The sequence below is a fragment of the Aegilops tauschii genome, chromosome 4 (assembly GCF_002575655.3).
Source record: "Aegilops tauschii subsp. strangulata cultivar AL8/78 chromosome 4, Aet v6.0, whole genome shotgun sequence".
Taxonomy (NCBI): Eukaryota; Viridiplantae; Streptophyta; class Magnoliopsida; order Poales; family Poaceae; genus Aegilops; species Aegilops tauschii.
This window is the reverse complement of record NC_053038.3, coordinates 482,370,917-482,398,453: the sequence shown is the minus strand read 5'-3', so window position 1 is coordinate 482,398,453 and position 27,537 is coordinate 482,370,917. Positions and strand designations below refer to the sequence as shown.

Below are 27,537 nucleotides of genomic sequence, written 5' to 3'. Positions count from 1 at the left end.
GAGGCCACACTCCGTTGAGGGATTTGGGGAGGAGACGCGGGAGTTGAGATAGAACCTCACTTTTTTTTTGAGTAACACACACCTCACTTTTTTTTTTGAGAAAACACACACGCCTCACCTTTTTTTTAGGGCTTCACACACCTCACCTCGGCAGTGTACTCACCGAGTCCCCGCTTCCAAGCCCATCTGTCTCCCCTATGTGGACCAGGCCCACAAAGTACGGGCCAGTCCCTCGCCCGGACGACACAGGGTTACACGTCAAGTGCGGCCCGCTCCGCGTACCCATCGCGCTCCCGTACGAGACTGACACGGCCGGGGAACGCTCCCAGATCGCCGCCGTGTAGCCTTCCGCCGCCGGGTTCGACGAGGGAGCCAGGGCACGCAAGGCGGCCTATAGCCTATAGGGAGAGTAGGTCGTGGATTTTCGGGGATGCGGCCCAGAGGCGCGGCAACGTCGTGGGTTGTGGGGCGGACGCGCATCTCTACGACGACCTGGACGCCGCCGCCATCCCGGCGCTCCTCGGCTCCTGCTTCGACGGCGATAACGTCGATGCTCAAGCCTGTACCAGCTCCACTACGCCGCGAAGTAAGCTCATCCCCCCTCCCTGCCAGCCAAATCCTAACTAGACTAGTAGAGTGCCCGTAGGCTCATAATATGATCAAGTAGACACAAATTGATGGTCAATTTTAATAACCGTCTCACAAAGAAGTTATTATCTTGATTGATATTTTTTCAAATTGACCCTGTTTATTATTTACTCCCTTTCGTCCATTGATTTGAAGACAATCAGAGTCACCTTGTAGCTTCATATCGTGTAGCATCAACTCGTGGAGACGCCTTTCATGATTATGGTACCACCCATGTTCCCAGTTCAATCATCAATTATTCATCCAAGGCTCAAAGTTATAGACATGTGTGGATTAGATGTTCTAAATACATTGTACGGTCTCATCCATCGAATATGAACATTTTTTTACTTATAACACCACAAAATAGAAAACATGACTTGCCACTCATGGATGGTGAAGTCGGTGATATTTGCAGAATATGGTGAGGGTTGGCAGCACAAACGAACTCCTCCATGCTCTAAAGATATTGTAGGGTTTCATATGTACAAAAAGGACACCATCGGTACTCTGCAAAAGTACCAAAATACATGCGAGAGTCTGAGTGCAACTTCATGTTAGTAGTCGCTGAGAGTAGCATGTATTATTGCAGTGCTCGAGATGAAACTACTCCTAGTTGAACATTCACACAAAAGGGACATGTTATAGACGACACATGCCATTCCTTGTAAATTTCTGGAAAACGTAAACAGAAAGCAAAGCACAAGCAAAACTGACTTGTATTTTATTAAGTGCACATACTGTAGTTGTGCTTCTAAACAGGTTTTAGCTATTACTACCAATTTTTCTTAAAGATCATCTTGTGAATCAGCTAGTCGTGGTTACTCGTTAAAGCCCGCAATATCTTCATCTATGTACCTCCTCGGTCCAAGCTCGCAATAGCTCTTTCCACCACCACCACCACCATCCACTCACACACTTTGAATTTCAAACACGTAATGGTGCAGTTGTGTTATATTTCACATCATGCATGTGTTAGTAAGGTGGGCCCACAGTTTTTGTTGTGTCATGGTAAACTTCTCTCTCCCTCCCTCTCTTTTGCAATGATCTAATCAACCCCCCCCCTCCCCCCCTCTGAATCAGTTCAACCATCGACACAATTATGAGCATGAAAACAATTTAAAACTTCTGTAGAAAACACAAGGTAATTGTTGTATCTTTGCCATTGGTAGCATTAATACTTGAGGCTTCAGGACACTCTAGGTTGAAGAGGAGGGCAGATAAGGCAGCAGGAGAAGACCGGGCAGCTCGAACTAGTAGTTGAACCCGACAAATTCAGCAATCCCAATTTCACATAGAGATGTAGTTACATATAAATAAAACCAGTTCCAAACCTAGTACTGAGAACCATCATACAAAAGCTTATGCAATTACATCATTAGCGGACATTATTAGCACATAGGGGATTTTGTTAGTTGGTACTCAGTGCTCACCAATGTATGATGCACTTGTCAAAGCTGTTCTTGCGTAGACGGCCACCGCCCTTGGTAATCTTGTCTCCAGCTCGCTCCCTGTTATTTGCATGCTCAGACGACCACCACCAGGGTTGTCTGTATAATGCAGCCAGGGAAACTAACATGCGCGGACAATTTGTAAGAATGCACCTTCGCATTCACAGAATCACAGATCTAATTACAAACTATTTTTTCTTGCATTCCATCAACTTTAATTCCTGTTTGTTTAAACAAGCAAATGTAGGGGAGATCATCAGACCAAATATCTTAAATATCTAGATGACAAACAGAAGCTATAAGAGGCTGGAACTGATGTACAACAATCCTTTTATGCCCAGCTCAAATAAAATATGTATCCATAGTTTGATTCTGCTATATCATGTAATATTTTATTCAATGTCTCGTGGAACTGGCCCTGTCTGCTAGATGCAACAAATGACAATAGTTTTTGTGGTTCCTTTTTAACATGCAAAAAATAGTAACATACTGAATTGATGATTGTCTATCGGCATGGAGCCAAACATTTTATTATCTCCTGTAGTACATAGATGATGTGATTTCCACTAATATTTTTAGTCAGCTCGATTTCCAGTAATATTTTTGCCTTTTTAGTCAGCTCTAAACGTTATTAATTTGTTACTTATGTACTGACATTATTGTCCCATTTTATGTTGTCCACATGAAGGTTCTTCTCACTCAACAGATCTGCATCTATCAATAATATAATGAGTTGTTGTTTTGTTTCCAGGCCATGGTTCTTCCATCCCACACTTATCTTCTCAAGGAAACACACATCAGTATTCTTCATATGGTGGTGGATACTAGAGTGGTAGTACAACAAAAAGGATTGATATCCCAAATGGAAGGTATGCTACTTGGGAGTTTACTCGTTTGGTTTTTGCATTCTTGCAGTTGATACAAGGTTGCATGAAGTGCAGTTTTTTTTTTGCTCTGCTAACTGATAATGTTTGTAACCTCTTTTAGGTTGGTGTTATCATTGGAAATGCTGGAGAAACTATAAAGCATATCCAACTTTAGTCAGGGGCAAAGATAAGTAACAAGGGACATGGATGTTCAACCCGGATCACGGACAAGATTGGCTGATCTTTTGGGCACCCTGACCAGATAAGCAGAGCTGAGCAGTTGATAAGTGATGTTTTTGCAGAGGTACTGTGATATCTTTTTTATGGTCAGGACTTCACATTTAGTTGTGCATCCATTTATTCAACCATACTTGTCATGTGACCTTCTGCAGGCTGATGCTGGCTCATTTGGCACTATCTCTAGTTGTGTTGAGCAATTCTAGATGCAAATTGCTAACAACAAGGTAAGCTGGCTGCTTTCTTGACGAGATAGTCAAAGATGTTCGATAGATTATGAAAATTTATGTCTAGTAAATGAGCATGGTGGTTATTATATTGGTGGATAAATGGATCTTTAATAAACTTGAAGCAATTTGGATTTAGTTAGGTGATTATGATCTTGCACCAAATTTCATGGTGGATTATGAGATTTTGATGCATTTATTTAGTTCATTGTGATCTTGAGGAGATAGTCAAAGATGTTCGGTGGATTAATTAATCTTGGACAATTTGGATTTAGTTAGGTGATTGTGATATTGAACCATATTTATGATAAATTATGAGATTTTAGGTGGATTTAGTTACGTGATTTAATCTTGAGAAGATAGTAAAAAATGTTTTGTGGATTATGAGATTTTAGGTATGGTAGATGAGCGTGTTGATTATTATATTGGTGGATAAATAGATCTTTAATTTTGTTTGGAACATTTTTGATTTAGTTAAGTGATTGCGATCTTAAACCAAATTTCACGGTGGATTATGAGGTTTTGATTGGATTTAGTTAGGTGATTGTGATCTTGACGAGCTCGTAAAAGATGTTCGGTGGGTTATGTGAATTTAGGTCTAGTAGGTGAGCATGGTGGTTATTTTATTGGTGAATAATAAATTTTTAATAAACTTGAGAAATTTTGGATTTAGTTAGGCGATTGTGATCTCGAACCAAATTTCATGGTGGATTACGAGATTTTAGAAAGATTTAGTCGGTTGATTGTGATCTTGAGGAAATACTCAAAGATATTCGATGGATTGATTAATCTTGAACAATTTGGATTTATTAGGCTATTGTGATATTGAACCGAATTTCACAATGATTTATGTGATTTTAGGTGGATTTAGTTAAGTTATTATGATCTTGGGAAGATGGTCAAAGATGTTGGGTGGATTTTAAGATTTTATGTCTAGTATGTGAGCATGATGACTATTATATTGGTGGATAAACAAACCTTTAATTTAGTTTGAAACAATTTGAATTTAGTTTGGTGATTTTGATCTTTTAACCAAATTCGCGGTGGATTTTGATGTTTGGGTTGGATTTAGTTAGGTGATTGTGATCTTGATGAGGTAGTCAAAGATGTTTGATGGATTATGTAAGAATTTATGTCTAGTAGTGAGCATGGTGGTTGTTATATTGGTGGATAAATGGATATTTAGTAAACTTGGAGTAATTTGGATTTAGTTAGGCGGGTGTGATCTTGAACCAAATTTCATGGTAATTACGAAATTTTTAAATGGATTTAATTAGTTAATTGAGATCTTGAGGAGATAGTCAAAGATGTTCGTTGGATTAATTAATCGTGAACAATTTGGACTTAGTTCGGTGATTGTGACATTGAACCAAATTTGTCGGTGATTTATTTGATTGTGGGTGGATTTAGTTAGGTGATTGTGTCTTAAGAAGATAGTTAAAATGTGTGGTGGATTATGAGAATTTAGGTATGTTAAATGAGCATATCTTATGGGAAATGATTCCCTTCAACCGACATATCTTATGCGAGCGTCCACCACCTCCATGTCTGTTAGATGGGCTTCATTAGACAGTCTGGAGCAACTGGTCCATTGTTTTAGAAAGAGATTCTGCAACTAGCCCCTTTTTGCAAATCGACGAAGAGCTAAATCTCCAGGGGCTAGATCCCGCAACATGACTTATGTTGCAAAACAAATCCCACAACACGACGCATTCTGCAAAAAAAATCTGCAACACAACCCATGTTGCAAAACAAATACCACAAACACAACCTAGTTTGCCCAAAAAAAAGCAACATAACCTCTGTTGCAAATGTCTCCGCAACAAGACATCTGTTGTTAAAAATATCCACCGGCTAACGTGTAGCAGCCCCCTTATTATATTGGTGCATAAACAAATCTTTAATTTAGTTTGGAACAATTTGGATTTAGTTAGGTGATTGTGATCTTTCAACCAAATTCATGGTGTTTTGCGGTTTGTTGGATTTAGTTAGGTGACAGTGATCTTGACGAGAAAGTCAAAGATGTTTGGTGAATTATGTTAATTTTGTTCTAGTAAGTGAGCATGGTGGTTATTATATTGGTGGATAAATGGATCTTTAGTAAACATGGAGCAATTTGGATTTAGTTAGGCGATTGTGATCTTGAAAAAAAATTCACGGTGGATTACGAGATTTTCAATGGATTTAGTTAGTAGATTGTGATCTTAGGGAGATGTCAAAGATGTTCAGTGGATTAATTAATCTTGAACAATTTGGATTTAGTTAGGTGATTGTGATATTGAACTAACTCCGCCTATGGTGTCTCAACATAGCCGGTCCAAGCCCTGGTAAAGGAGGAGGGTTGTGATAGGCTGGCGAGCCAACATAAAAACTCAGCCACTCTTATGGAGATGAAACCCAAAAGATTTTTGTTGGGACGTAACCCTCTCAGCGGCGTGCCACATCGGAACCTGGGGTGGTGTCAAATGGGCAAGGGCCAGGTTGTCACCCCTCCGATGGCACGCCGTATCTTGATCTGGATATGGTGGCAAGTGAGCGAGGATCGGGTCGTCGCATCCTTAGTGGCGCGCTACATCGGCACCCTGATGTAGTGGAAAATGAGCAAGGGTCTTCGCATTTGACTCGACGAGTGCGAAGGGTAAGGAAGCTAGCCGAGCCTAGGAGGATCTGCTTAGGTACCTGGAACATAGGGTCTCTGACAGGGAAGCTTCGAGAGCTAGTTGATGCAGCGGTGAGGAGAAGTGTTGATATCTTTTGCGTCCAAGAAACCAAATGGAGAGGACAGAAGGTGAAGGAGGTGGAGGATACCGGCTTCAAGTTGTGGTACACGGGGACAGTTACAAACAGAAATGGCGTAGGCATCTTGATCAACAAGATTCTCAAGTATGGAGTGGTAGACGTCAAGAGATGTGGGGGCATGATTATCCTGGTCAAGCTGTTAGTTGGGGACTTAGTTCTCAATGTTATCAGCGCATATGCCTCGCAAGTAGGCCACAATGAGAACACCAAGAGGAAGTTCTGGGAAGGCCTGGAGGACATGGTCAGGAGTGTACGGATTGGCGAGAAGCTCTTCATAGGAGGAGACCCTCAATGGCCACGTGGGTACATCTAACATAGGTTTTGAAGGGGTGCATGAGGGCTTTGGCTATGGCATCAGGAATCAAGAAGGAGAAGATGTCTTAAGCTTTGCTCTAGCCTACGACATGATCGTAGCTAACACCCTCTTTAAAAAGAGAGAATCACTTCTAGTTGCTTTTAGTAGTGGTCAACACTCTAGCCAGATTGATTTCATCCTCTCGAGAAGAGAAGATAGGCGTGCGTGCTAGTCAAAGATGTCTGGTGTATTATTTAATCTTCAACAATTTGGATTTAGTTAGGTGATTGTGATATTGAACCAAATTTCTCCGTGATTTATGAGATTTTAGTTGGATTTAGTTAGGTGATTGTGTCTTGAGAAGATAGTAAAAAATGTTTGGTGGATTATGAGATTTTAGGTCTAAAAGATGAGCATGGTGATTATTATATTGGTGGATAAACATATATGTAGTTTAATTTGGATTTATTTAGGTGATTGTGATTTTCACCTAATTTTACTGTGGATTATAAGGTTTTGGTTGGATTTAGTTAGGTGATTATGATTTTAGCGAGCTAGTAAAAGATGTTCGGTGGCTTATGTGAATTTTGGTTCTAGTAGGTGAGCATGTTGATCATTACATTGGTGGATAAATGGATCTTCAGTAAACATGGAGAAATTTGGATGAGTTAGGCGATTGTGATCTTGAACAAATTTCATGGTGGATTATGAGACTTTCAACAGATTTCGTTGATTGTGATCTTGAGGAGATAGTCAAAGATGTTCGGTGGATTAATTAATCTTGAACAATTTGGATTTGGTTAGGTGATTGTGATATTGAACCAAATTTCTTTGTGATTTATGAGATTTAAGTTGGATTTAGTTAGGTGATTGTGTCTTGAGAATATAATCAAAGATTTTTGGTGGATTATGAGATTTTAGGTGTAATAGATGAGCATGGTGATTATTATATTGGTGGATAAATAGATATTTAATATAGTTGGAACAATTTGGATTTAGTTCGGTGATTGTGATCTTTTTAACCCGATTTTACGATGGATTATAAGGTTTTGGCTGGATTTAGTTAGGTGATTGTAATTTTGACAAACTGGTAAAAGATGTTCGATGGATTATGTGAATTTAGATTTAGTGGGTGAGCATTTTGATTATTATATTGGTGGATAGACATGAGGGCCACGCAAAGTGACTTAAGGCGGTGATGCCACTACTGAAAATAACTAGCAAACAAGGTAATAAAGGTGGAGAGACTAGGGGTAGTGGCATTAGATGGACTTGACATCTTACGTGCCTGTGCACTCTTCTTTCCTCGCTGATCTGGCTTGGTGTCCTTGTTCTGTTTGCGGGTTTTGTGTCACGCACTTGATTAAGCATCCCACGTTCTCCTACTGTGCGCCCTTGACCTTGACGATAGGTAGCGCCGTGTTCTTGGGCACGTCTCGTGGGTAAAATCCAGGTATGCGCCGATTGTCTGAGCTCTTGCTCTCCATTGGTGGTGCTTGAGCGTGCGGTTATGGTGGCATCCAGCAAGGGAACACGTGATGTGGGATCAAGACAGCACACATAGCAACCCGCCACCAGGCAACAGATGCCCATCCGGACTTCCAGGGAGCGAAGGTGGACACAAAGGTGGATGTTGAGCTCCATAGCAGTCTCAATCGTGTGTTAATCAATAAGAGCAGCACAAGCAAGAAGATCCTGAATATACTTCTCTTAGGAAATAAAAAAGCCATTAGAGGTAAAAGAAACCTCAATCTCAAGGAAGTAGCGACTTCTTTAGTAAACATGGAGCAATTTGGAATTAGTTAGGCAATTGTGATCTTGAACAAATTTCATGATGGATTATGATTTCGAGATTTCGTTGATTGTGATCTTGAGGAGATAGTCAAAGATGCTCGATGGATTATTTAATCTTGAACAATTTGGATTTAGTTAGGTGATTGTGATATTGAATCAAATTTCTTTGTGATTTATGAGATTTTAGTTGGATTTAGTTAGGTGATTGTGTCTTGAGAATATAATCAATTTTTTTTGGTGGATTATGAGATTTTAGGTGTAATAGATGAGCATAGTGATTATTATATTGGTGGATAAACAGATGTTTAATTTAGTTTGGAACAATTTGGATTTAGTTCGGTGATTGTGATCTTTCAGCCTAATTTTACGATGGATTATAAGGTTTAGTTAGGAGATTGTAATTTTGACAAGCTAGTAAAAGATGTTTGATGGATTATGTGAATTTAGATCTAGTAGGTGAGCATTTTGCTTATTATATTGGTGGATAGAGATGAGGGCCACACAAGTGACTTAAGGCGATGATGCCACTACTGAAAATAACTAGTAAACAAGGCGATAGAGGTGGAGAGACTGGGGGTAGTGGCAGTAGATGGACTTGACCCGGCATCTTACGTGCCTGAGCACTTTCCGTTCCTCGCTGATCTGGCTTGGTGTCCTTGTCCTGTTTGTGGATTTTGTGTCACGCACTTGATTAAGCATCCCACGTTCTACTGTGCGCCCTTGACCTTGACGATAGGTAGCGCCGTGTTCTCGGGCGCGTCTCGTGGGTAAAATTCAGGTATGCGCCGATTGTCCGAGCTCTTGCTCGCCATTGTTGGTGCTTGAGCGTGCGGTTATGGTGGCATCCAGCAAGGGAACCCGGGATGTGGGATCAAGACAGCACACATAGCAACCCGCCACCAGGCAACGGATGCCCATCCGGACTTTCCAGGGAGCGGAGGTGGACACAAAGGTAGATGTTGAGCTCCATAGCAGTCTCAATAGTGTGCTAATCAATAAGAGCAGCATAAGCAAGAAGATCCTGAATATACTTCTCTTAGGAAATAAAGAAGCCATTAGAGGTAAAAGAAACCTCAATCTCAAGGAAGAAGCGACTTCTTTAGTAAACATGGAGCAATTTGGAATTAGTTAGGCGATTGTGATATTGAACAAATTTCATGATGGATTACGAGATTTTTCAATGGATTTAGTTGATTGTGATCTCGAGGAGATACTTTTTCTTAACAATAGTCAAAGATGTTTGGTGGATTAATTAATCTTGAACTTTGTGATTAATGAGATTTTAGTTGGATTTAGTTAGGTGATTGTGTCTTGAGATGATAATCAAAGATGTTTCGTGGACTATGAGAGGTCTAGTAGACGAGCATGGTGATTATTATATTGGTGGATAAACAGATATTTAATTTAGTTTGGAACAATTTGGATTTAGTTAGGTGATTGTGATCTTTTAACCTAATTTATGGTGGATTATAAGGTTTTGGTTGGATTTAGTTAGTTTATTGTGATTTTAACGAGCTAGTAAAAGATGTTCGGTGGATTATATGAATTTAGGTCTACTAGGTGAGCATGTCAATTATTATATTGGTGGGTAAATTTATCTTTAATAAATTTGGAATAATTTGGATTTACTTAGGCGATTGTGATCTTGAACCAAATTTTATGGTGGATTAGGAGATTTTTGATGGACTAGTTAGTTGATTGTGATCTTGAGATAGTCAAAGATGTTTGGTGGATTAATTAATCTTGAACAATTTGGATTTAGTTAGGTGGTTGTGATACTGAACCAAATTTCACGCTGGATTATGAGATTTTAGTTGGATTTAGTTAGGTGATTGTGTCTTGAGATGATAATCAAAGATGTTTGGTGGATTATGAGATTTTAGGTCTAGTAGATGAGCATGGTGATTACTATATTGGCGAATAAACAGATATTTAATTTAGTTTGGAACAATTTGGATTTAGTTAGATGATTGTGATCTTTTGAGCAATTTTTACGGGGCATTATGAGGTTTTGGTTGGATATAGTTAGGTGATTGGGATCTTGACAAGCTAGTAAAAGATGTTCAGTAGATTATGTGAATTTAGGTCTACTAGTAGGTGAGCACGTTGGTTGTTTTATTGATGGATAAATAAACTTTTAATAAACTTGAAAAAGTTTGAATTTAGTTAGGTGATTGTGATCTTCAACCAAATTTTATGATGGATTATGAGATTTTTTATGGATTAGTTAGTTGATTGTGATCTTGAGGATATAGTCAAAGATGTTCGGTGTATTAATTAATCTTGAAAGTTTTGGATTTAGTTAGGTGATTGTGATATTGAACCAAACTTCTCTGTGATTTATGAGATTTTAGTTGGATTTAGTTAGGTGGTTGTGTCTTGAGAAGATAGTCAAAGATGTTTGGTGGATTATGAGATTTTAGGTCTAATAGATGAGCATGGTGATTATTATGTTGGTGGATAAATGAATCTTTAATAAATTTGGAACAATTTGGATTTAGTTAGGCGCCGTGATCTTGAACCAAACTTTATGGTGGATTGTGAGATTTAGTTCGGCTGCGCTCTGACTCTTCGTCGAGGAGCATGCGCAGTGCGGTGGTGCGGTGGCCTCAGAAGGTGGGGCGCCGACACCTGCAGCTTGTGCACAGTGGCGAGTCCACGCATCTCCTGCGCCCCGCAACCTTCTCCTTCCCGGCACAGTAGGAGCAGGAGCAAGGATGCCGAGGCGGTTCAGGTTTGCCTCCACCTCCTCTCTCCCCTCTGCTCTCACTCGTCTCCCTTTTTTGTTTCATTCTGCAGCTTCATTCAAGCATATATTTTAAGTTGCTAGGTATTCCAGGTAGTTAGCTTATTATGGACTAGACCTACATTTGATGTTAGAACTCTGATACTAATTTATGTTCTTGTTGCATAGGTGAATAGTGCTTTAGCTTCAATGACCAATTTTATTGCTAAATATTTTTCCCACTGGATGTGTCAAAGAATATACAACTTGGTATGGAGAAGTTTTCTTATGGGGAAATAATGATTCTTCTTTGCAGAACTATTTGGGCTCTCGCAGCTCTATCAGTTGGTTTTGGTTCTCAGATTTTTACTTTGCCTTTTTTGCCAAAAAAATTGGATGTATATGAATCTGAGATATGGATCTCAAGTTCACAGCTTTTCTTTTTATCTGCAGTCGCGAGGAAGAGTAGGAAGATCAGGCAGAGAGGGTTTCACATACCTCTTCTACACTGACAAGTCTTCGCTTTCCAGGATTGCCATGGTGAGCTGCTGCTGTAATGCTTTGATTTCCTTTTGTTTTGTCACTGTTAAACTTTGTTCTCTTATTCTGATGCTATGATTTGTGATGACTAGATGAGTTTCGTGGTGAAAAGTCTCTTTTATTTTGTTTACCTACAGATCTTGAATACGCGATTGATAATTTTGCTGGATAGGTTAGAAATCTAAATAATAGACATTTTAAAGGATGTAGTTGTTAAACATGAAAAGCCAAGAAAAATATATAGCTTACTTACAGTGTTGTTTGATCCATCGCTCTGCGGCAGGCTCATTGATGGACTTTTTTTTGGTGAATACGCATTGTTGCGTATCATTTCATTGATAGGGGGGTAGTACAGGGTGCAACTCTAGGGATCATGCGCCGAAGGCGACCCGGAGAGTGCAACATGAGCAGAGGGGAGGGTGCTCAGCCTCGCTACAATAGATCTTAGGTTACAGGAATGATGGATGCTAACTTAGTTGCTCCAGCACGTGCCCACAGGCGGGCCTCGTCTTTGATTGTGCGAGCAAGATCATCATTTGAGGGCCAGGCATTATCGAAGACAGCGGCGTTTCGGTGCTTCCAAATGGACCAGGCAGTGAGCGCGACGAGCGAGTTGATCCCTTTGCGAGATGAAGCTGGGGCAGTGTTGTTGGTCTTGCACCACCAGTCGAAGAAGGCGTCGGTGGAGCACGGCGTAGGGATTGGTAGGCGGCACCATGAGAGGATTTCGTGCCAAGTAATCCGGGAGAAGACACACCGGGCAAGTAGGTGGTCCAGGGACTCGAGCTCTTGGCCGCAGAGCTTGTAGAGGGGATCTTGAGGCAATCCATGGCGAGCGCGGCGCTCAGCCGTCCAGCAGCGATCCATCGAGGCGAGCCAGAGAAAGAACTTGGCGCTGTCAGGCGCCCACGATCGCCAGATGAGACGCCAGAATGGGCTGGCGGTCGATCCATGGAACAAGGCTTTGTACGCAGAGCTTGCCGTGTAGATCCCATTGTCGGTCCATTTCCAAGAGATTCTGTCCGGTTCGGCCGAAGGTTGAATGCTTTGGATCCGTCGCCACAAATCGACGTACTCGATCGCAGCAGCAGCGCCCATGGCACCATGGATGTCCCCAATCCAGAGCGAGTTTTGAAGGGCCTCAGAGACGAGGCGTTGGCGCCGCCGCCGGCGCGGCACGAGTGCTACGAGAGCGGGGGCAATCTCGGCGGCCGAAGACCCATTGATCCAGTGGTCGATCCAGAAGCGGCAGGTCCGTCCATCCCCGATGGTCCAGGTGGTGGACGCGCGAAAGAAGTGGCTTGTTTCCTCCTCACGCGGGAGCGGAAGGTGGCTCCATGGGCGGTCCGGATGCCTAATCTTGGACTGAATTTATTGCCTGTTGTCGGTGTGTTTCTTTTATTCTATATTTAGGGGGTTCTAAGCTATTGAATTAGGGAGCATACAATTTATCCGTTTGAGACCCGCTTCACTCTGTTGGCTACTTCAGGGAGCTTTGGATGGTGGTCTTGATATTCCGCACAGTGACAAGAGACTTGCTGGCTTCAAGAAGGATAAGAAGCAGCTGGGCGCTGAGATTCACCGCAAATACATCTATGAAGGTCATGTTGCTGACTACATGAAGGTGAGTTGGATCCATTGCCCTCGTGGTATTATAATGCCATTTCTTCACTCCCTAGGGCTATCGTTGTTGTACACATGAATTCTTTTTGGAAGATATATCTGGGCCTGATTCACTCATATAAAGTATCCTAAAGCAGTGTACTTTGTTCTTATTTCTGAAGCAGCTTACTGAATCTCGTTTTAATTTCTGCCCTACCTTCTTCTCTCTCCTTCTCCCCGTCCTCCTCCCATCACCACTTGTCAATCCCTTTTTCCAGATCTCTCTTATTCTCTCTCATGCACTCCCCTGCTGGTGAACAGAGAGGGACGAATCCGGCCACCAGGGCAAAAGATCAGGGTGGATCCAAGCCATCACCGCCTCTCCCTTACAACCAGGTGATAATTGGGTGGGAGCAAAAAGGAGAGCAGGCAATGACCCTCTTCAAATTTGGCTTCGATAAGGAGAGCAGGCAATGACCCTCTTTCAGTTTGGCGTCGGTAAGGCCAGAATGACAGGCCTAGGCTCCTGGTGATATCCTACTCCACTCGGTTTTTTCTTCCATGCCTAGACAGCTCTATCTTTTTTTTAGTTTAAACCCGTCTAAATTTCTGTCATATAAAATCTTATGAAACAATGTGCTACTATTATTGTTACTGAACTGTGTCAATCTGTTTCTTTTTTGAAGTGGGAAGGGATGAATTGAACAAGGAGGTAGGACGACGTGTTTGTTCTTCAACCATGCCCCTCTGAAACCTAGGTTAGGATTGTCCCCTGTTAAGTGTGTTGTTTTACCTGCTTCTAAATTAGTCATGCACACATGTTCGCCTCTGATACCCAAGTGAGGATTGTCCCTTGTTAAGTGTGTGCTTGTACCTGCTGCTAAATTAATCATGCACTTTCATTTTGGTTGCAGAAAATTGGGGGAAATCATGGCTAGAGCATATGTGAACTTGGCCTCCGGTCATTTTAGTCAGGTTTCTGGTTTTGCTTGGGAGAGTATCATGTGTTTCCCATTTGTTTATTTAAATCATTTGTATCTAATTCTTGTGAACTAGATCGTGCTTGGGAGAGTAGCATGTGTTCCCCAGCAAGCATGTTGCTTGCTGATTTTAGATTATTGATTTAGTTACATACATAGACCTTTTGGACGGTTGGCTTGGCTGTTTGGATCTGTTTTTATGCAGGGAAAACCGTATTCCAATCATAAAACTGATACAACGGGCACACTAATATGACTGCTGTACTTTGAATTCGACCATTTGATTATTCAGGAGATATGTGTCAAAAGAAGAAAAAAAGGTGTGAACCATTTGATCGCTGGGTAGATGTGTGTCAAGGAAATAAAACAGACAACATGTTTGTTCCTTTGGATATATGCTGTCAAACAGAAAATTCTTTTAATTTATAGGGGCGAAAGAATTGTTGTTTGAGTTATAAGTCTTACCCCTACTCGCTTTCGATGTTCAGTTCACTAATTCCCTGCTCTTTCCTTAATTTCCCCCTTCTAGATTATGCTTCACTGTCAACTATCTGCTGTAGAAGAACCAGAGCTGTCTGGGATGAGGATGTCATCCTGCCAGCTTGCCGACGACGACAACAAAGAAAATAGGTTGGCCAAGCTGCTAGGACAAATATGAAGACTAACTGGTGAGTAGTGTAAGTGAACATTGTTTGCTGTTTTTCTTTCCGGTGTGGGTTTACTAAACTTTCTATGTATGAATTTCCCCTCATATTTTCTTCCTGGGTTGATAAAAACTGAACAATATAATTAAATCTCTCGTGTCCAATACTCGCTTCAATGTAGGACGACTACATAGTCAAGGATAGTTCTAACTGTTAGAGTTATAATATAGGTCATGTACCCCTTTGTATTTATCCTGTTGTATAAGGGGTTTTCTGCATATGTTCCACACCTGTACATGTATATATATCGGCCTATGGCCTCATGGGAATACAAGTTGCTTATTCCTAACATGGTATTAGAGCTAGGTCAATTTTTTCCACGCTGCAACTCGTGCTATTGATCCGTCTCGATCAAGTCCGGCTCGTCTTCTCTCCCGCTCGAAGGCTCCCCCCGCTCGAAGCCGCTCCTCGCTCCCTCCCGCTCGAAGCCGCCGTCGCTGCAACTGCTTCCGGACCGCCCCGACGACTGGACGCAGTTCAGGCAGGAGACCACGATCCGGTGCCGCCCGCTCGCCAGACCCGCTGTGCCGAGAGGTTCCTGCAGCACGGCCTCGGCCTCGAGGTAGCGGCAGATCCGCTCGACGACCTCCCTCCCCTTGGCGCTGTTCTGCATCTGATCGAATCCAAGGTTCCGCTCGCTCTGTGCTGCGGTTGGGCGCGATCCACCTTCCGCTCCCCAACCGGCCTCGTTCCCTGCTGATTGACGCCTCCCGCCGTTGCCCTTGATTGCTCGGCCTGACTGCCTCGATCGATTTCTCTGCCCAGATCGAGCATCCCGTTCCCGATTGGAAGGTCTGATCTCTGCTAAAAAAAATGTCTGCTGCATTGGGCTATGTAGTTGTCCCTCGCTGTCCGGTGATCTTCGATGGTACTAACTACACCGAGTTCGCTGGCTTCATGCGCATTCACATGCGTGGCATTCGTCTCTGGGGTGTTCTTTCTGGCGAGGTCTGCTGTCCGCCGCGTCCGGTTCCTCCAGTGGCCCCTACTCCGCCGACTCCACTGGTTCTTCCTACGGACGCTAATCAGGCCGCCAAGGATGCGGCTAAGCTTGCTGATGAGGCTGCTGATCGTGCCTATGATGAGAGGGTTTTGGCCTATGAGGAGGCTCTTCAGACGTATCATGGTGCTTTGTCTGTTTACACCCAGTGGCTTGATGATGATGCTCGTGCTGCAGCTGTTCTCACTGCTAGTGTTCTGCCTCAGTTTGCTTCTGAGTTTCTGGGCCTTCCTACTGTCTTTCAGATGTGGACCTGTCTTCGTCAGCGCTATGAGCCCTCTGGTGATGCCTTATACCTTTCTGTGGTTCGTCAGGAGCATGCTCTTCAGCAGGGTGACTCTACTGTTGATGACTTTTATGCACAGACTTCTGCTATCTGGCGCCAGCTTGATTCTCTCCGCAGTGCTGGTTGTCGTACTTGCCCCTGCTGCCAGGCTGTCCAGGCCAATTTGGAGTTTCATCGCGTCTACGAGTTCCTGTCTCGGCTCCGTAAGGAGTTTGAGCCCCGGCGTGCTCAGTTGTTTGCTCGTGGCCGTATTTCTCTCATGGAGGCGCTTTCGGAGATTCGTGCTGAGGAGACTCGCTTACGTGGTGCTGGTTTGCTGGAGGCTCCCTCTGTGCTCGCTACTCGGGCTTCTTCCACTCCACCTACTGCACCGACTCATTCTCGCTCCAGTGCTCCGCCGCTCTTACCCACTCCTTCTGGCGGCTCAGGTCGCCCCCGTCCACATTGTGACTACTGCAACAATGATGGTCATATTGAGTCCCAGTGCTACACAAAGCGGAAACACCTGCGCAAGGCGCGATCATCCTCCTCAGGGACTTCGTCATCTCCCTCGCCAGCTTCAGCCATTGCTTTGACTGAGCAGGATATTCTGAGACTTAAGCGTCTGCTCGCGGCTTCAGGTTCTTCCTCGACGGGTATTGCTGGTTCTGTGATTGATGCTTCCCGCACTGAGCACCCGCCCTCTACACAGTCAGGTACATCCCCATGGGTTCTGGACTCTGGAGCTTCTTTTCATATGTCTTCTCATTCTTCCGCTTTGTCTTCTCTTCGATCGCTGGATTCTCCTGTTCATGTCTTCACTGCTGATGGTACTCCACTTTCTGTTGCTAGTAGAGGCCATCTTTCCACTCCTTCTTATTCTGTTCCTGATGTTGCTCATGTTCCTCGACTTACCATGAATCTGTTTTCTGCTGGTCAACTTACTGATTCTGGTTGTCGTGTCATCCTTGATGTTGACTCTTGTTCTGTCCAGGATCGTCGCACGCACACTCTGGTTGGGGCTGGCCCTCGCCGCCGTGATTCTCAGGGTCTTTGGGAGTTGGACTGGCTTCATGTTCCTTCCGCTGCCACCACCATCGCCAGTCCCTCCGCTGCTGTCGCCTCTGTTACTGGTTCCTTCAAGCAGTGGCATCATCGACTTGGTCATCTGTGTGGTTCTCGATTATCGTCTTTAGTTCGTCGAGGTCTTCTGGGGTCTGTCTCAGGAGATGTCTTTTTAGAGTGTCAGGGTTGTCGTCTTGGCAAGCAGATTCAGTTACCATATTCACATAGTGAGTCAGTGTCTAAGCGTCCTTTCGATTTAGTCCATTCTAATGTATGGGGTCCGGCTCCTTTCGCTTCGAAAGGTGGTCATAAATACTATATTATTTTCATCGATGATTTTTCTCGTTACACATGGCTTTATTTCATGACTTCACGTAGTGAGGTGTTGTCTATTTATAAGCGTTTTGCTGCCATGGTTCATACTCAGTTCTCTTCACCCATTCGTGTTTTTCGTGCTGACTCCGCTGGCGAGTATATCTCTAAGATGTTGCGTGGTGTTCTTGCTGAGCAGGGTACTCTTGCCCAGTTCTTTTGTCCTGGTGCTCATGCTTAGAATGGCGTGTCTGAGCGCAAGCATCGTCACCTTCTTGAGACGGCTCGTGCTATGATGATCGCCGCCTCTCTTCCGCCTCATTTTTGGGCCGAGGCTATCTCCACTTCCGCCTATCTCATCAACCTTCAGCCGTCCGCTGCTTTGCAGGGTGGTGTTCCTTTTGAGCGTCTTTTTGATCGTTCTCCCGATTATTCGATGCTTCGCTTGTTTGGTTGTGTTTGCTATGTTCTTCTTGCCCCTCGCGAACGCACCAAACTGACCGCTCAGTCTGTTGAGTGTGTCTTCTTAGGCTACAGTGATGAGCATAAGGGCTATCGTTTTTGGGATCCTATCGGTCGTCGGATGCGTATCTCTCGAGACGTGACTTTTGATGAGTCTCGTCCTTTCTACCCACGCCCATCTTCCTCGTCTTTTTCAGTGGAGGATATCTCTTTCCTCACTTTTCCTGACTCACCTATCACCCCCGTCGCGCCTGTGCCTATTCGTTCCACTCCCTCTGCTTCTCCACCCCTCGTCGATTCGCCGCCACCGTCTTCCCCGGTCTCCTCACCTAGCATGTCACTGGATTCTACACCTTCATCTCCGGTGACTTCTTCGTCGCCACCCCCCGATTCTACCTTGGCGATTCCTCCTTCTCTTATTCCATCTTTGCCTCAGCATTACACTCGTCGTTCACGACCTGTGGATGCTTCCTTGGATGAGTCGTCCTCTTCCTCTCAGCCTACTTATGGCTTGCGTTCTCGTCCTCGTCCGCCTATTGATCGCTTTGGATTTCCCACCGCAGGTGCTGCTGTTCTTGAGCCGACTTCTTACCGTCAGGCTGTTATTCATCCTGAATGGCAGTTTGCGATGGCAGAGGAGATTGCTGCTCTTGAACGCACTGGTACCTGGGATCTTGTTTCTCTTCCTCCCGGAGTCCGTCCCATCACTTGTAAGTGGGTCTACAAGGTTAAGACTCGCTCCGATGGTTCTCTTGAGCGTCACAAAGCTCGTCTCGTGGCTCGTGGTTTTCAGCAGGAGCATGGTCGTGACTATGACGAGACTTTTGCTCCTGTGGCCCATATGACCACTATTCATACACTTCTTGCCGTTGCCTCTGCACGCCACTGGTCTATATCTCAGCTTGATGTTAAGAATGCCTTTCTTAATGGTGAGCTGCGTGAGGAGGTGTACATGCAGCCACCACCTGGGTATTCTGTTCCTGATGGCATGGTGTGTCGTCTTCGTCGCTCTCTCTATGGCCCTAAGAAAGCCCCTCGCGCCTGGTTTGAGCGTTTTGCCTCTGTGGTCACTACTGCTGGTTTTTCAGCAAGTGCTCATGATCCAGCATTGTTTATTCACCTTTCTTCTCGTGGCCGGACTCTTCTTCTTCTCTATGTTGATGATATGGTCATCACTGGGGATGACCCTGAATATATTGCCTTTGTAAAGGCCCGTCTTAGTGAGCAGTTTCTTATGTCTGATCTTGGACCTCTTCGCTACTTTCTTGGGATTGAAGTCTCTTCTACCTCTGATGGCTTTTTTATATCCCAGGAAAAGTATATCCAGGATCTTCTTGCTCGTGCTGCTCTTACTGACGAGCGCATTGTTGAGACTCCTATGGAGCTCAATGTTCACCTCCGTGCTACTGATGGTGATCCTCTCCCTGACCCGACGCGTTATCGTCATCTTGTTGGCAGTCTTGTTTATCTCGCTGTCACTCGTCCGGACATCTCTTATCCGGTTCATATTCTGAGTCAGTTTGTCTCTGCTCCCACATTGGTTCACTATAGTCATCTCCTTCGTGTTCTCCGATATCTTCGGGGCACGATCTCTCACCGTCTATTCTTCCCTAGCTCCAGTTCTTTACAGCTTCAGGCCTATGCGGATGCTACGTGGGCTAGTGATCCTTCTGATCGCCGTTCACTTTCTGCTTACTGTGTTTTTCTTGGCGGTTCTCTCATTGCCTGGAAGACGAAGAAACAGATTGCAGTTTCCCGTTCGAGTGCTGAGGCTGAGTTGCGAGCCATGGCTCTTTTGACGGCAGAGGTGACTTGGTTACGGTGGTTACTTCAGGATTTTGGTGTTTCTGTCACTACACCGACTCTGCTCTTATCTGACAGTACAGGTGCTATTAGCATTGCGCGCGATCCTGTGAAGCATGAGCTCACCAAGCATATTGGTGTTGATGCTTTCTATGTGCGCGCTGCTGTGCAGGATCAGGTTATTGCTCTTCAGTATGTGCCTTCCGAGTTACAGTTGGCGGATTTCCTGACGAAGGCCCAGACTAGAGCACAACATGGCTTTTATCTCTTCAAACTCAGTGTTGTTCCTCCACCATGAGTTTGAGGGGGGGTGTTAGAGTTATAATATAGGTCATGTACCCCTTTGTATTTATCCTGTTGTATAAGGGGTTTTCTGCATATGTTCCACACCTGTACATGTATATATATCGGCCTATGGCCTCATGGGAATACAAGTTGCTTATTCCTAACACTAACAACTGAATCTTATTTATCGAACTTTCTTTATGGTGACCGTGCTTGAATTTCAGCAAATGAAAACCTCTGTAGTTGAACCATTCAAGAAAATGGGCACTGTTACCATTATAGGTGCCAGTGGGAAATTGCAATGCCTAGGTAGCAATATGGCAGTGGTATTGAATCATTTTAATTACCAACTTGGCTATCCTTTTTAGCGCTTTATTGCTGTTTCTAACCCCCTAATGCTTATTTGTGATTTTTTATTGTACATGATGTGTTGTTCTTTAGTTATTGCACTGTTTTCTTGCTGGTTGTGAGGTTGATAATTATTGTCTTCAGCGAGTTCATTGATTTTTTTATCAATGGTAGGATTTCGGGAAAGTTGTTGAATGGTTTGCGAAGCTCATCATGTGATGTGAATGCAATATGATGTCTTCTCAATGATAATGTGCCATGTTCTTTTCCTATTGCAGATACATGGGTTGCAGAAGAGATCCTTAACTGCATGAGGAGATGATCAAATAGAGAAGCACATGCCTATACAATGATTGTTATGACCAGCATATTAGGGGCTTAGCCCAGTGGGTTATGGCCCAAGTATCTTAATCATTATTAGGGGCTTAGCCCAATTATCTTATCGTATTAGGATCGTTTGCTTAGGAGTCAAGTAAACCTCTATATAAGGAGAGGAGATGTATCAATCTAAGGAAGCAAGAAGCAATCAATATTTGCTTGGCTTCCCTTAGGGAGCTGGGAGACCTAAACCCTAGCCGCCTCCTGCCTTCGCCGCCGCTGCTCCCGTTGCAAGGACGGCGCCATGCCGCCGGCCGCCGCACACCAGCCCTCGTCCTTCCCCCTCCTTCCCCTACAACCTACGCCCTAGATCCGGTAGGGCCCTAGCTCCTACCAATTTGTTATCCAGAGACTCGGGCTCGATCATGTCTTCGTCAACGCCAACGCCGCCGCTGCCAATCATCACCACCGCACCGATGACCACCGCCGGTTCCCCAACGCCGCCGGCCCCGGTCACCGTCACCTCCGCTGGTTCTCTCACGCCGCCGGCCCCGGTCACCTCCGCTGCGCCGACAACCGCCGTTTTCACGCCGGAAGAAGTCACCAGCATCTTGCGGGATCTCGTGACGGCCGTCCAGGGCATCCATCTGTACCTGGCCGGACCGCACGCACCTCCGCCGGCTGCGACTACCGCCGCCTACGGCCACCCCGCGCTGCCGAGGCCGTCCCAGGGTGCGCCTGCAATTGGCAGGCCACCGCTGCTGCCGTTCTAGACGGGGCACCCCAGCGGGCCGCCTCTACCGCTGCTGCACCTGCCCTGGTACTCGGTACCCGCGGCGATCGTCGGGGCCCATCCGTCGCTCCAGCCTCCGCCCGCCCCAGCACCGTCCTGGCCGCAGTGGCCCGCGCCGGTTCTCGCGGCGCTACCCGCGCCTCCCGCGCCCGCCCCAGCGATGCAGTGGCCGCACTGGCCCGCGCCGCCCCCAGCCGCGCCAACCGCGCCGGTCCAGCTCCCACCGGCGCCGCCCAGCTCCGGACTGGGCCAGTCCACACCGGGAGGCCTCCCGATCCAGCAGGTCCGGTTTCCGTCGTCACCGTCCCCGGACCCACCGGTACCCACGCTGCAGTCTGGGGCCTTGTCCGGCTCCGCGGGGGCCTACGATGGCCTCCCCACCGTTGACCGGGCGCCGTAATCATCACTGCTCCGCACCGCCGAGCCGGTCGGCCATGGCGCGCCGACCCAGACGCCACCACGGTTCGCCAGGATCGACTTCGCCACTTATGACGGCACGGAGGACCCGCTTAACTGGCTCAACCAGTGTGAGCAGTTTTTTCGTGGCCAGCGCATGCTCGCGTCGGAGCGCACTTGGCTGGCATCCTACCACCTCCGCGGTGCAGCCCAGACCTGGTACTACGCCCTCGATCAGGACGAGGGCAGCATGCCCCCTTGGGAGCGCTTCCGCGAGCTCTGCCTCCTTCGTTTTGGGCCCCCGATCCGCGGGAGCCGCCTGGTAGAGCTAGGCCGCCTTCCCTTCACCTCCACGGTTCAAGACTTCGCCGACCGTTTCCAGGCCCTGGCATGCCACGCGTCGGGCGTGACGGCGCAACAGCAGGCCGACCTCTTTGTTGGTGGACTTCCGGATCACATCCGCGTGGACGTGGAGCTCCGGGGACCCCAGGATCTCCAGACGGTCATGTACTACGCCTGCGCGTTCGAGCGCCGCGCGGTGGCCGTCCAGCAGGAATCACCGTCCCGGGCCGCTGGGTCGATACCCTGGCCAGATCTCGCGCAGGGTCAGCCTGCTCAGGCTTCCGCGACACCTCTCGCCGCGACCGCGGCGCGCCCGTTCCGCCGGCTCACCTCGGCTGAGCTACTCGAGCGTCGCCGCCAAGGGTTATGCTTCAACTGCGACGAGCCCTACACGCCCAGCCACGCCTGCCCGCGACTCTTCTGCCTGGAGGTTGCAGACTACATTCCGGAGGACGCCGTCGCCGCCGACCTTGCCGCCCCAGCTGTCGCGAAGGTGTTTGACGCAGGTTGATCACCTCGAGGAGTTCAGCAAGCGCTTCCCCACCTTACAGCTCGAGGACGAGCTGTTTGTGCAGGCGGGGAGAAGTGTTATGACCAGCATATTAGGGGCTTAGCCCAGTGGGTTATGGCCCAAGTATCTTAATCATTATTAGGGGCTTAGCCCAATTATCTTATCGTATTAGGATCGTTTGCTTAGGAGTCAAGTAAACCTCTCTATATAAGGAGAGGAGATGTATCAATCTAAGGAAGCAAGAAGCAATCAATATTTGCTCGGCTTCCCTTAGGGAGCCGGGAGACCTAAACCCTAGCCGCCTCCTGCCTTCGCCGCCGCTGCTCCCGTCGCAAGGACGGTGCCACGCCGTCGGCCGCCGCGCACCAGCCCTCGTCCTTCCCCCTCCTTCCCCCTCCTTCCCCTACAACCTACGCCCTAGATCCGGTAGGGCCCTAGCTCCTACCAATGATCCTTGTGTTTGCAATGTTTGGGATGTCAAGCATGCCCGTTATTTGGACTTAAGCGATGCATTTGAATGTTGATGTTAAAAATCCAGCATTGAAGAGTTTGTTGCCTATTGGCACATCTCATTCAGGTTTACTTTCTACACCTTGAATCTTGATTGGATTTGACCGATCTGGTCGAGGCGGCCGTGGGTGGTTGGCTGCTCTTTTGCCGCGGGGCGGCGCACCTGGTAGGGCCGACGGGTCTGTTCCCTTGATTCATGCTTCGTCCGACTCCCTTTTTCTCTGGTTGGATCCCCCGATTGATATTCTCGGGGCGGGATTTCTTTATGTTCTTCGCCTGACCCGTCGTCCGCTGCGCCTTCTCATGTTGATCGAGGCGGTGTACGAGGCGTCCGCCGTGTTCCGCTGCCCCCCGATCCATCTGGCGGTCCTGGTTGTAGAAGACCATTTCTCTGCTTTCTTCGGGGACACTGTGGGTGTGGTCGGCAATTCTTTCTCTGCGTCCCATTCTTCATCGTCTGGTCTCCATGTGTTAGAGTACGTAATGGGCCTAATGGGCCTGGTCTGGCGGTATAGCCCGTTAGTCTTAGGGTTAATTAGAGATAAGGGTCGCTTGCTTAGGGGTCAAGTAAAGCCTTGCTTGGGAGTCAAGTAAACCTCTTTATATAAAGAGAGGAGATGTATCAATCTAATCAAGCAAGAATTAAGAAGGAAATCCCTTCCCTCTTGCCCGGCCGTGGGCGAAAAGGCCCCCGGTCGGCCCTCTCGCGCTCTCCTTCTAGCAGCGCCATAACAATTTGGTATCAGCTAGCTTCGGTTCGATCATGTCTTCACCGCCGCCCAACCCGTCTCTCCTGCTGTCATTCGTCACACCCGCCCCCGCCGTCCTCACCCCGGAGGAGGTGTCCGGGGCGTGCGGGACCTAACCCAGGCGGTCCAGGAGATCCGCCTGTTCTTGGCCGGGTCCTACGAGCCGCACCCGGCTGCGCCATCCATTGCCACCACCGCGCCGCTGTGGCAGCCGCCGCACCAGGCGGCCTCCGCCGCGCTCGCCAGGCTGCTGCAGCAGCCGCTGCACCTGCCATCCACCGCCACCACCGCCCCACCCTGGCTGCAGTGGCAGCCGCCGCTCCTGGCGGCCTTCACCATGCCGCCGTGGCTGCCACCGCACCAGGCGACCTTCGTCGCGCCGCCGTGGCAGCCGCCGCACCAGGCGGCCTCCGCCGCGCCGCCGTGGCAGCCGCCGCTCCTGGCGGCCTCCACCATGCCGCCGTGGCTGCCATCGCACCAGGCGTCCTTCGTCGCGCCGCCGTGGCAGCCGCCGCACCAGGCGGCCTCCGCCGCGCCGCCGTGGCAGCCGCCGTACCAGGCGGCCTCCACCGCGCTTGCGGGCCGCTGTAGCAGCCGCTGCAGCTGCCATCCACCGCCACCACCGCCCCGCCCTGGCTGCCGTGGCAGCCGCCGCTCATGGCAGCCTCCGCCACACCTGGCGCGACACCGCAGCAGCCGCTGCAGCTGCAGCAGCCACCGCCGGTCAGCTCCGGCCCCGCATCGCCCGCGCCGGCGGGAGTCCCGATCCACCAGGTCCGGTTCCCGCCCTCGCCGTCACCGCTTCCGTCTTGGATCACTACCCGCCACGTGTCGGCGACGGTGAGGCTGCAGGCTGCTGCGCGCGGCCTCCTAGTGCGTCGGCGTGTGCGGGAGATGCGTGGTCTGCAGCTGCCGCTCCTCAAAATTGCCATTCGCTGCGCAAAGGACCTCGATCTCGTCCGCTGCGTCGGGGATCTTGGGCATGCGGTTTCCCCCACGGGCGGTGGGCATGCTGTTTTCTCCGCGGGCAGCGACCTCAAAGTTTGCGACATCGGCGGTTGGGGGGGTGCACCCCTCCTCATCATTCTCCATCGCAAGCCCTCCAACTCTTCCCTGTGCGGTGCAGACCAACAGCCATACACATGCACTCCTTTTCTCCAGGTGGTGTCCATGGGATCCAGGTGGCTGTACACGTGCACGTCCGACGTGCGGATGGTGTCCACTTTTTGTAAAGAGGTCCAAAATAAAGCGTCCCATTCCATTTCAGGTTGAGAGTAATAACACAAGCCGAGATGTAAAAGGCTTGTTTTTAGGTGTTAGGTTTGTGTTGCGTCGAGTCATGGTTATAGGTTGGTTAGGCTGCAGCTCGAGGACAAGTTGCATGTCCAGGTGGGGTGTAGTGTTAGAGTACGTAATGGGCCTGGTCTGGCAGTATAGCCCGTTAGTCTTAGGGTTAATTAGAGATAAGGGTCGCTTGCTTAGGGGTCAAGTAAAGCCTTGCTTGGGAGTCAAGTAAACCTCTTTATATAAAGAGAGGAGATGTATCAATCTAATCAAGCAAGAATTAAGAAGGAAATCCCTTCCCTCTTGCCCGGCCGTGGGCAAAAAGGCCCCCGGCCGGCCCTCTCGCGCCCTCCTTCTAGCAGCGCCATAACACCATGTGCGTGTCGTGGATGCTCCCTCTGTTGGTATAGCTGCTGCTGCAGTTGTTTGCTTCTTTGATTTCATCTACTATATCTATTTTAGTTATCTCTTCTGTATGTTTATGATTTTGTTTTTTGCAGATGGGGCTGTTGATCCTGCTGAAGCGCGGCGCCGTCATCAGGATATTCGTCAGGGAAAGCGTCCTATTCAAGAGAACCCACGTAACAAAAGTACTCCCTCGGCTTCTTCAGGTGGGCCTCTCATTCTCTTTGTTTTTTTGCAATATCTAAATTTTGCATTACTGGCTCATGCTAATCCTTCTCTGTTCTTTTATACTTTCGGCAGAGTTGGCGTCTTGTTCTGTCGTTCTCCAAGGCGACTGCTCTACACCATTGTTTTCATCCAACTATTTCCTTGCCAGTTGCCACAACCCATGGATTCTTTTTCGACCTCTGGACCATCGTTCATCTCTGGTTTTTGATCTATCATGTGCGCCCAGCCGACTCCTTTAGGTATTTTCCGTCTCTTTTTGTCTCTCATGATTTACTCATATATGCTTAGATATCTGCTTCTTCTTCAGTATTTCCCCTGCCGTACGTTGATCCTGTGCGTTTGAATAGGAGGAAGAGAAAGTTTCTTTGGAGGCATCGATCAGGCAAAATTAAAAGTACGTATTTTCTTATTAGCATATTGACCATTTTATTGTTTTCATACTTTCTTCTCTTTGCTTATTTGATTGGTGGCTACGGTTGTGTTTTCAGTTAAAAAACTTGCGTCTCCATTTTCCAAAAATCACATTGATCTGTTGAAAGGTAGTTGCTTCTAGCCTTTTTTTCAGGGACTGATGTTCAGTTCTCAGTTTTCTGTATTAACATTGTAGATTTAAACAGGAATTGTATCGCTTCGTACTCATTTCTTTTTAGAGACAAAAAAAGCCAAAAAAAACATGCTTTCTTACAACGGATATCACAGTCAAATTTTGACGAGTTTTCAAATAATCAACTCAAATTTTTCCTGTAGTCGGGGTCCAACATTGTTGCAAAACTACTGTCTTATTTATTATAGTTGTTAAATTTTAAATTGTTTCTCTTTGGATGGCAGCAACTGTTCGTGGACGTTTGTACTATGGAGGTCCTGAGTATATATGCGGTACCTGCCAGGTTTTATATTGGTTTCAGGAACGTTCTAAGGGTGCTCATGATGGAAGGTTTAACTTGCCAGTTTACAATGGTTGTTACGTTGGGAAAGTTTCGTTACCTAAATTTCCTGATTGGTCTTTTCCACTGAAAGATTTGCTCCGATTTGATGACAACTATATGTGACTGTTTCACAAGTGACTTCATGAGAAGGACTAATAAAGATTCTCACTGAAGGTGATCATGGCATTTCTACTAACGTAACTATTCCCTACATTTTGTCTAAGGAAATCATTGATACACATTCTCCCCAGTCGGTGTAGGCACCACAGGAACATTTTCCCGCGCTGCGCTACTTTCTGGTTCGGGAGGGGTGACTATCACCTCATCAAGTTCCACTTTCCTCCCACTCAATTCTTTCGAGAGAAACTCCTTCTCCAGAAAGGACCCATTCTTGGCAACAAAGATCTTGCCTTTGGATCTGAGGTAGAAGGTATATCCAATAGTTTCCTTAGGGTATCCTATGAAGACGCATTTTTCCGACTTGGGTTCGAGCTTTTCAGGTTGAAGTTTCTTGACATAAGCATCGCATCCCCAAACTTTTAGAAACGACAGCTTAGGTTTCTTCCCAAACCATAATTCATACGGTGTCGTCTCAACGAATTTTGACGGAGCCCTATTTAAAGTGAATGCGGCAGTCTCTAAAGCATAGCCCCAAAATGAGAGCGGTAAATCAGTAAGAGACATCATA

At 46.8% G+C, this 27,537-nt stretch overlaps 3 protein-coding genes across 18 annotated transcripts; all 3 read left to right on the top strand.

Moving 5' to 3' along the window:
- The first annotated feature begins 155 nt into the window (after positions 1-155).
- On the top strand, positions 156-27,060 carry LOC109749280 (uncharacterized). Of its 16 annotated transcripts, XM_073497050.1 has the most exons (17): positions 156-586; positions 2,830-2,947; positions 3,066-3,248; positions 3,337-3,408; positions 10,848-11,030; positions 11,211-11,291; positions 11,475-11,561; positions 13,051-13,185; positions 13,485-13,692; positions 13,850-13,921; positions 14,078-14,138; positions 14,673-14,811; positions 25,791-25,901; positions 25,996-26,162; positions 26,271-26,317; positions 26,412-26,462; positions 26,752-27,060. In XM_073497050.1, the coding sequence occupies exons 4-9, from the start codon at positions 3,388-3,390 to the stop codon at positions 13,638-13,640; spliced, it is 663 nt and encodes a 220-aa protein (XP_073353151.1). In that variant the 5' UTR covers positions 156-586; positions 2,830-2,947; positions 3,066-3,248; positions 3,337-3,387; the 3' UTR covers positions 13,641-13,692; positions 13,850-13,921; positions 14,078-14,138; positions 14,673-14,811; positions 25,791-25,901; positions 25,996-26,162; positions 26,271-26,317; positions 26,412-26,462; positions 26,752-27,060. The 16 variants fall into 16 exon arrangements, 12 of the variants coding, with proteins under 12 accessions (XP_073353151.1, XP_073353158.1, XP_073353153.1 ...); XR_012182546.1 differs by lacking the exon at positions 11,211-11,291 and having other exon boundaries at positions 285-586; positions 10,798-11,030; positions 13,485-13,661; XR_012182543.1 differs by lacking the exon at positions 11,211-11,291 and having other exon boundaries at positions 285-586; positions 10,798-11,030.
- LOC141021381 (uncharacterized) lies at positions 15,574-17,202 on the top strand. Its single transcript, XM_073497049.1, has 2 exons — positions 15,574-16,828; positions 17,107-17,202. Exons 1-2 carry the CDS (start codon positions 15,661-15,663, stop codon positions 17,151-17,153), a joined length of 1,215 nt encoding a protein of 404 aa, XP_073353150.1. The 5' UTR covers positions 15,574-15,660; the 3' UTR covers positions 17,154-17,202.
- Positions 21,903-22,828, top strand: LOC141021382 (uncharacterized). The gene has a single exon (XM_073497062.1). The coding sequence runs from the start codon at positions 22,052-22,054 to the stop codon at positions 22,745-22,747; it is 696 nt and encodes a 231-aa protein (XP_073353163.1). The 5' UTR covers positions 21,903-22,051; the 3' UTR covers positions 22,748-22,828.
- Positions 27,061-27,537: the final 477 nt, after the last annotated feature.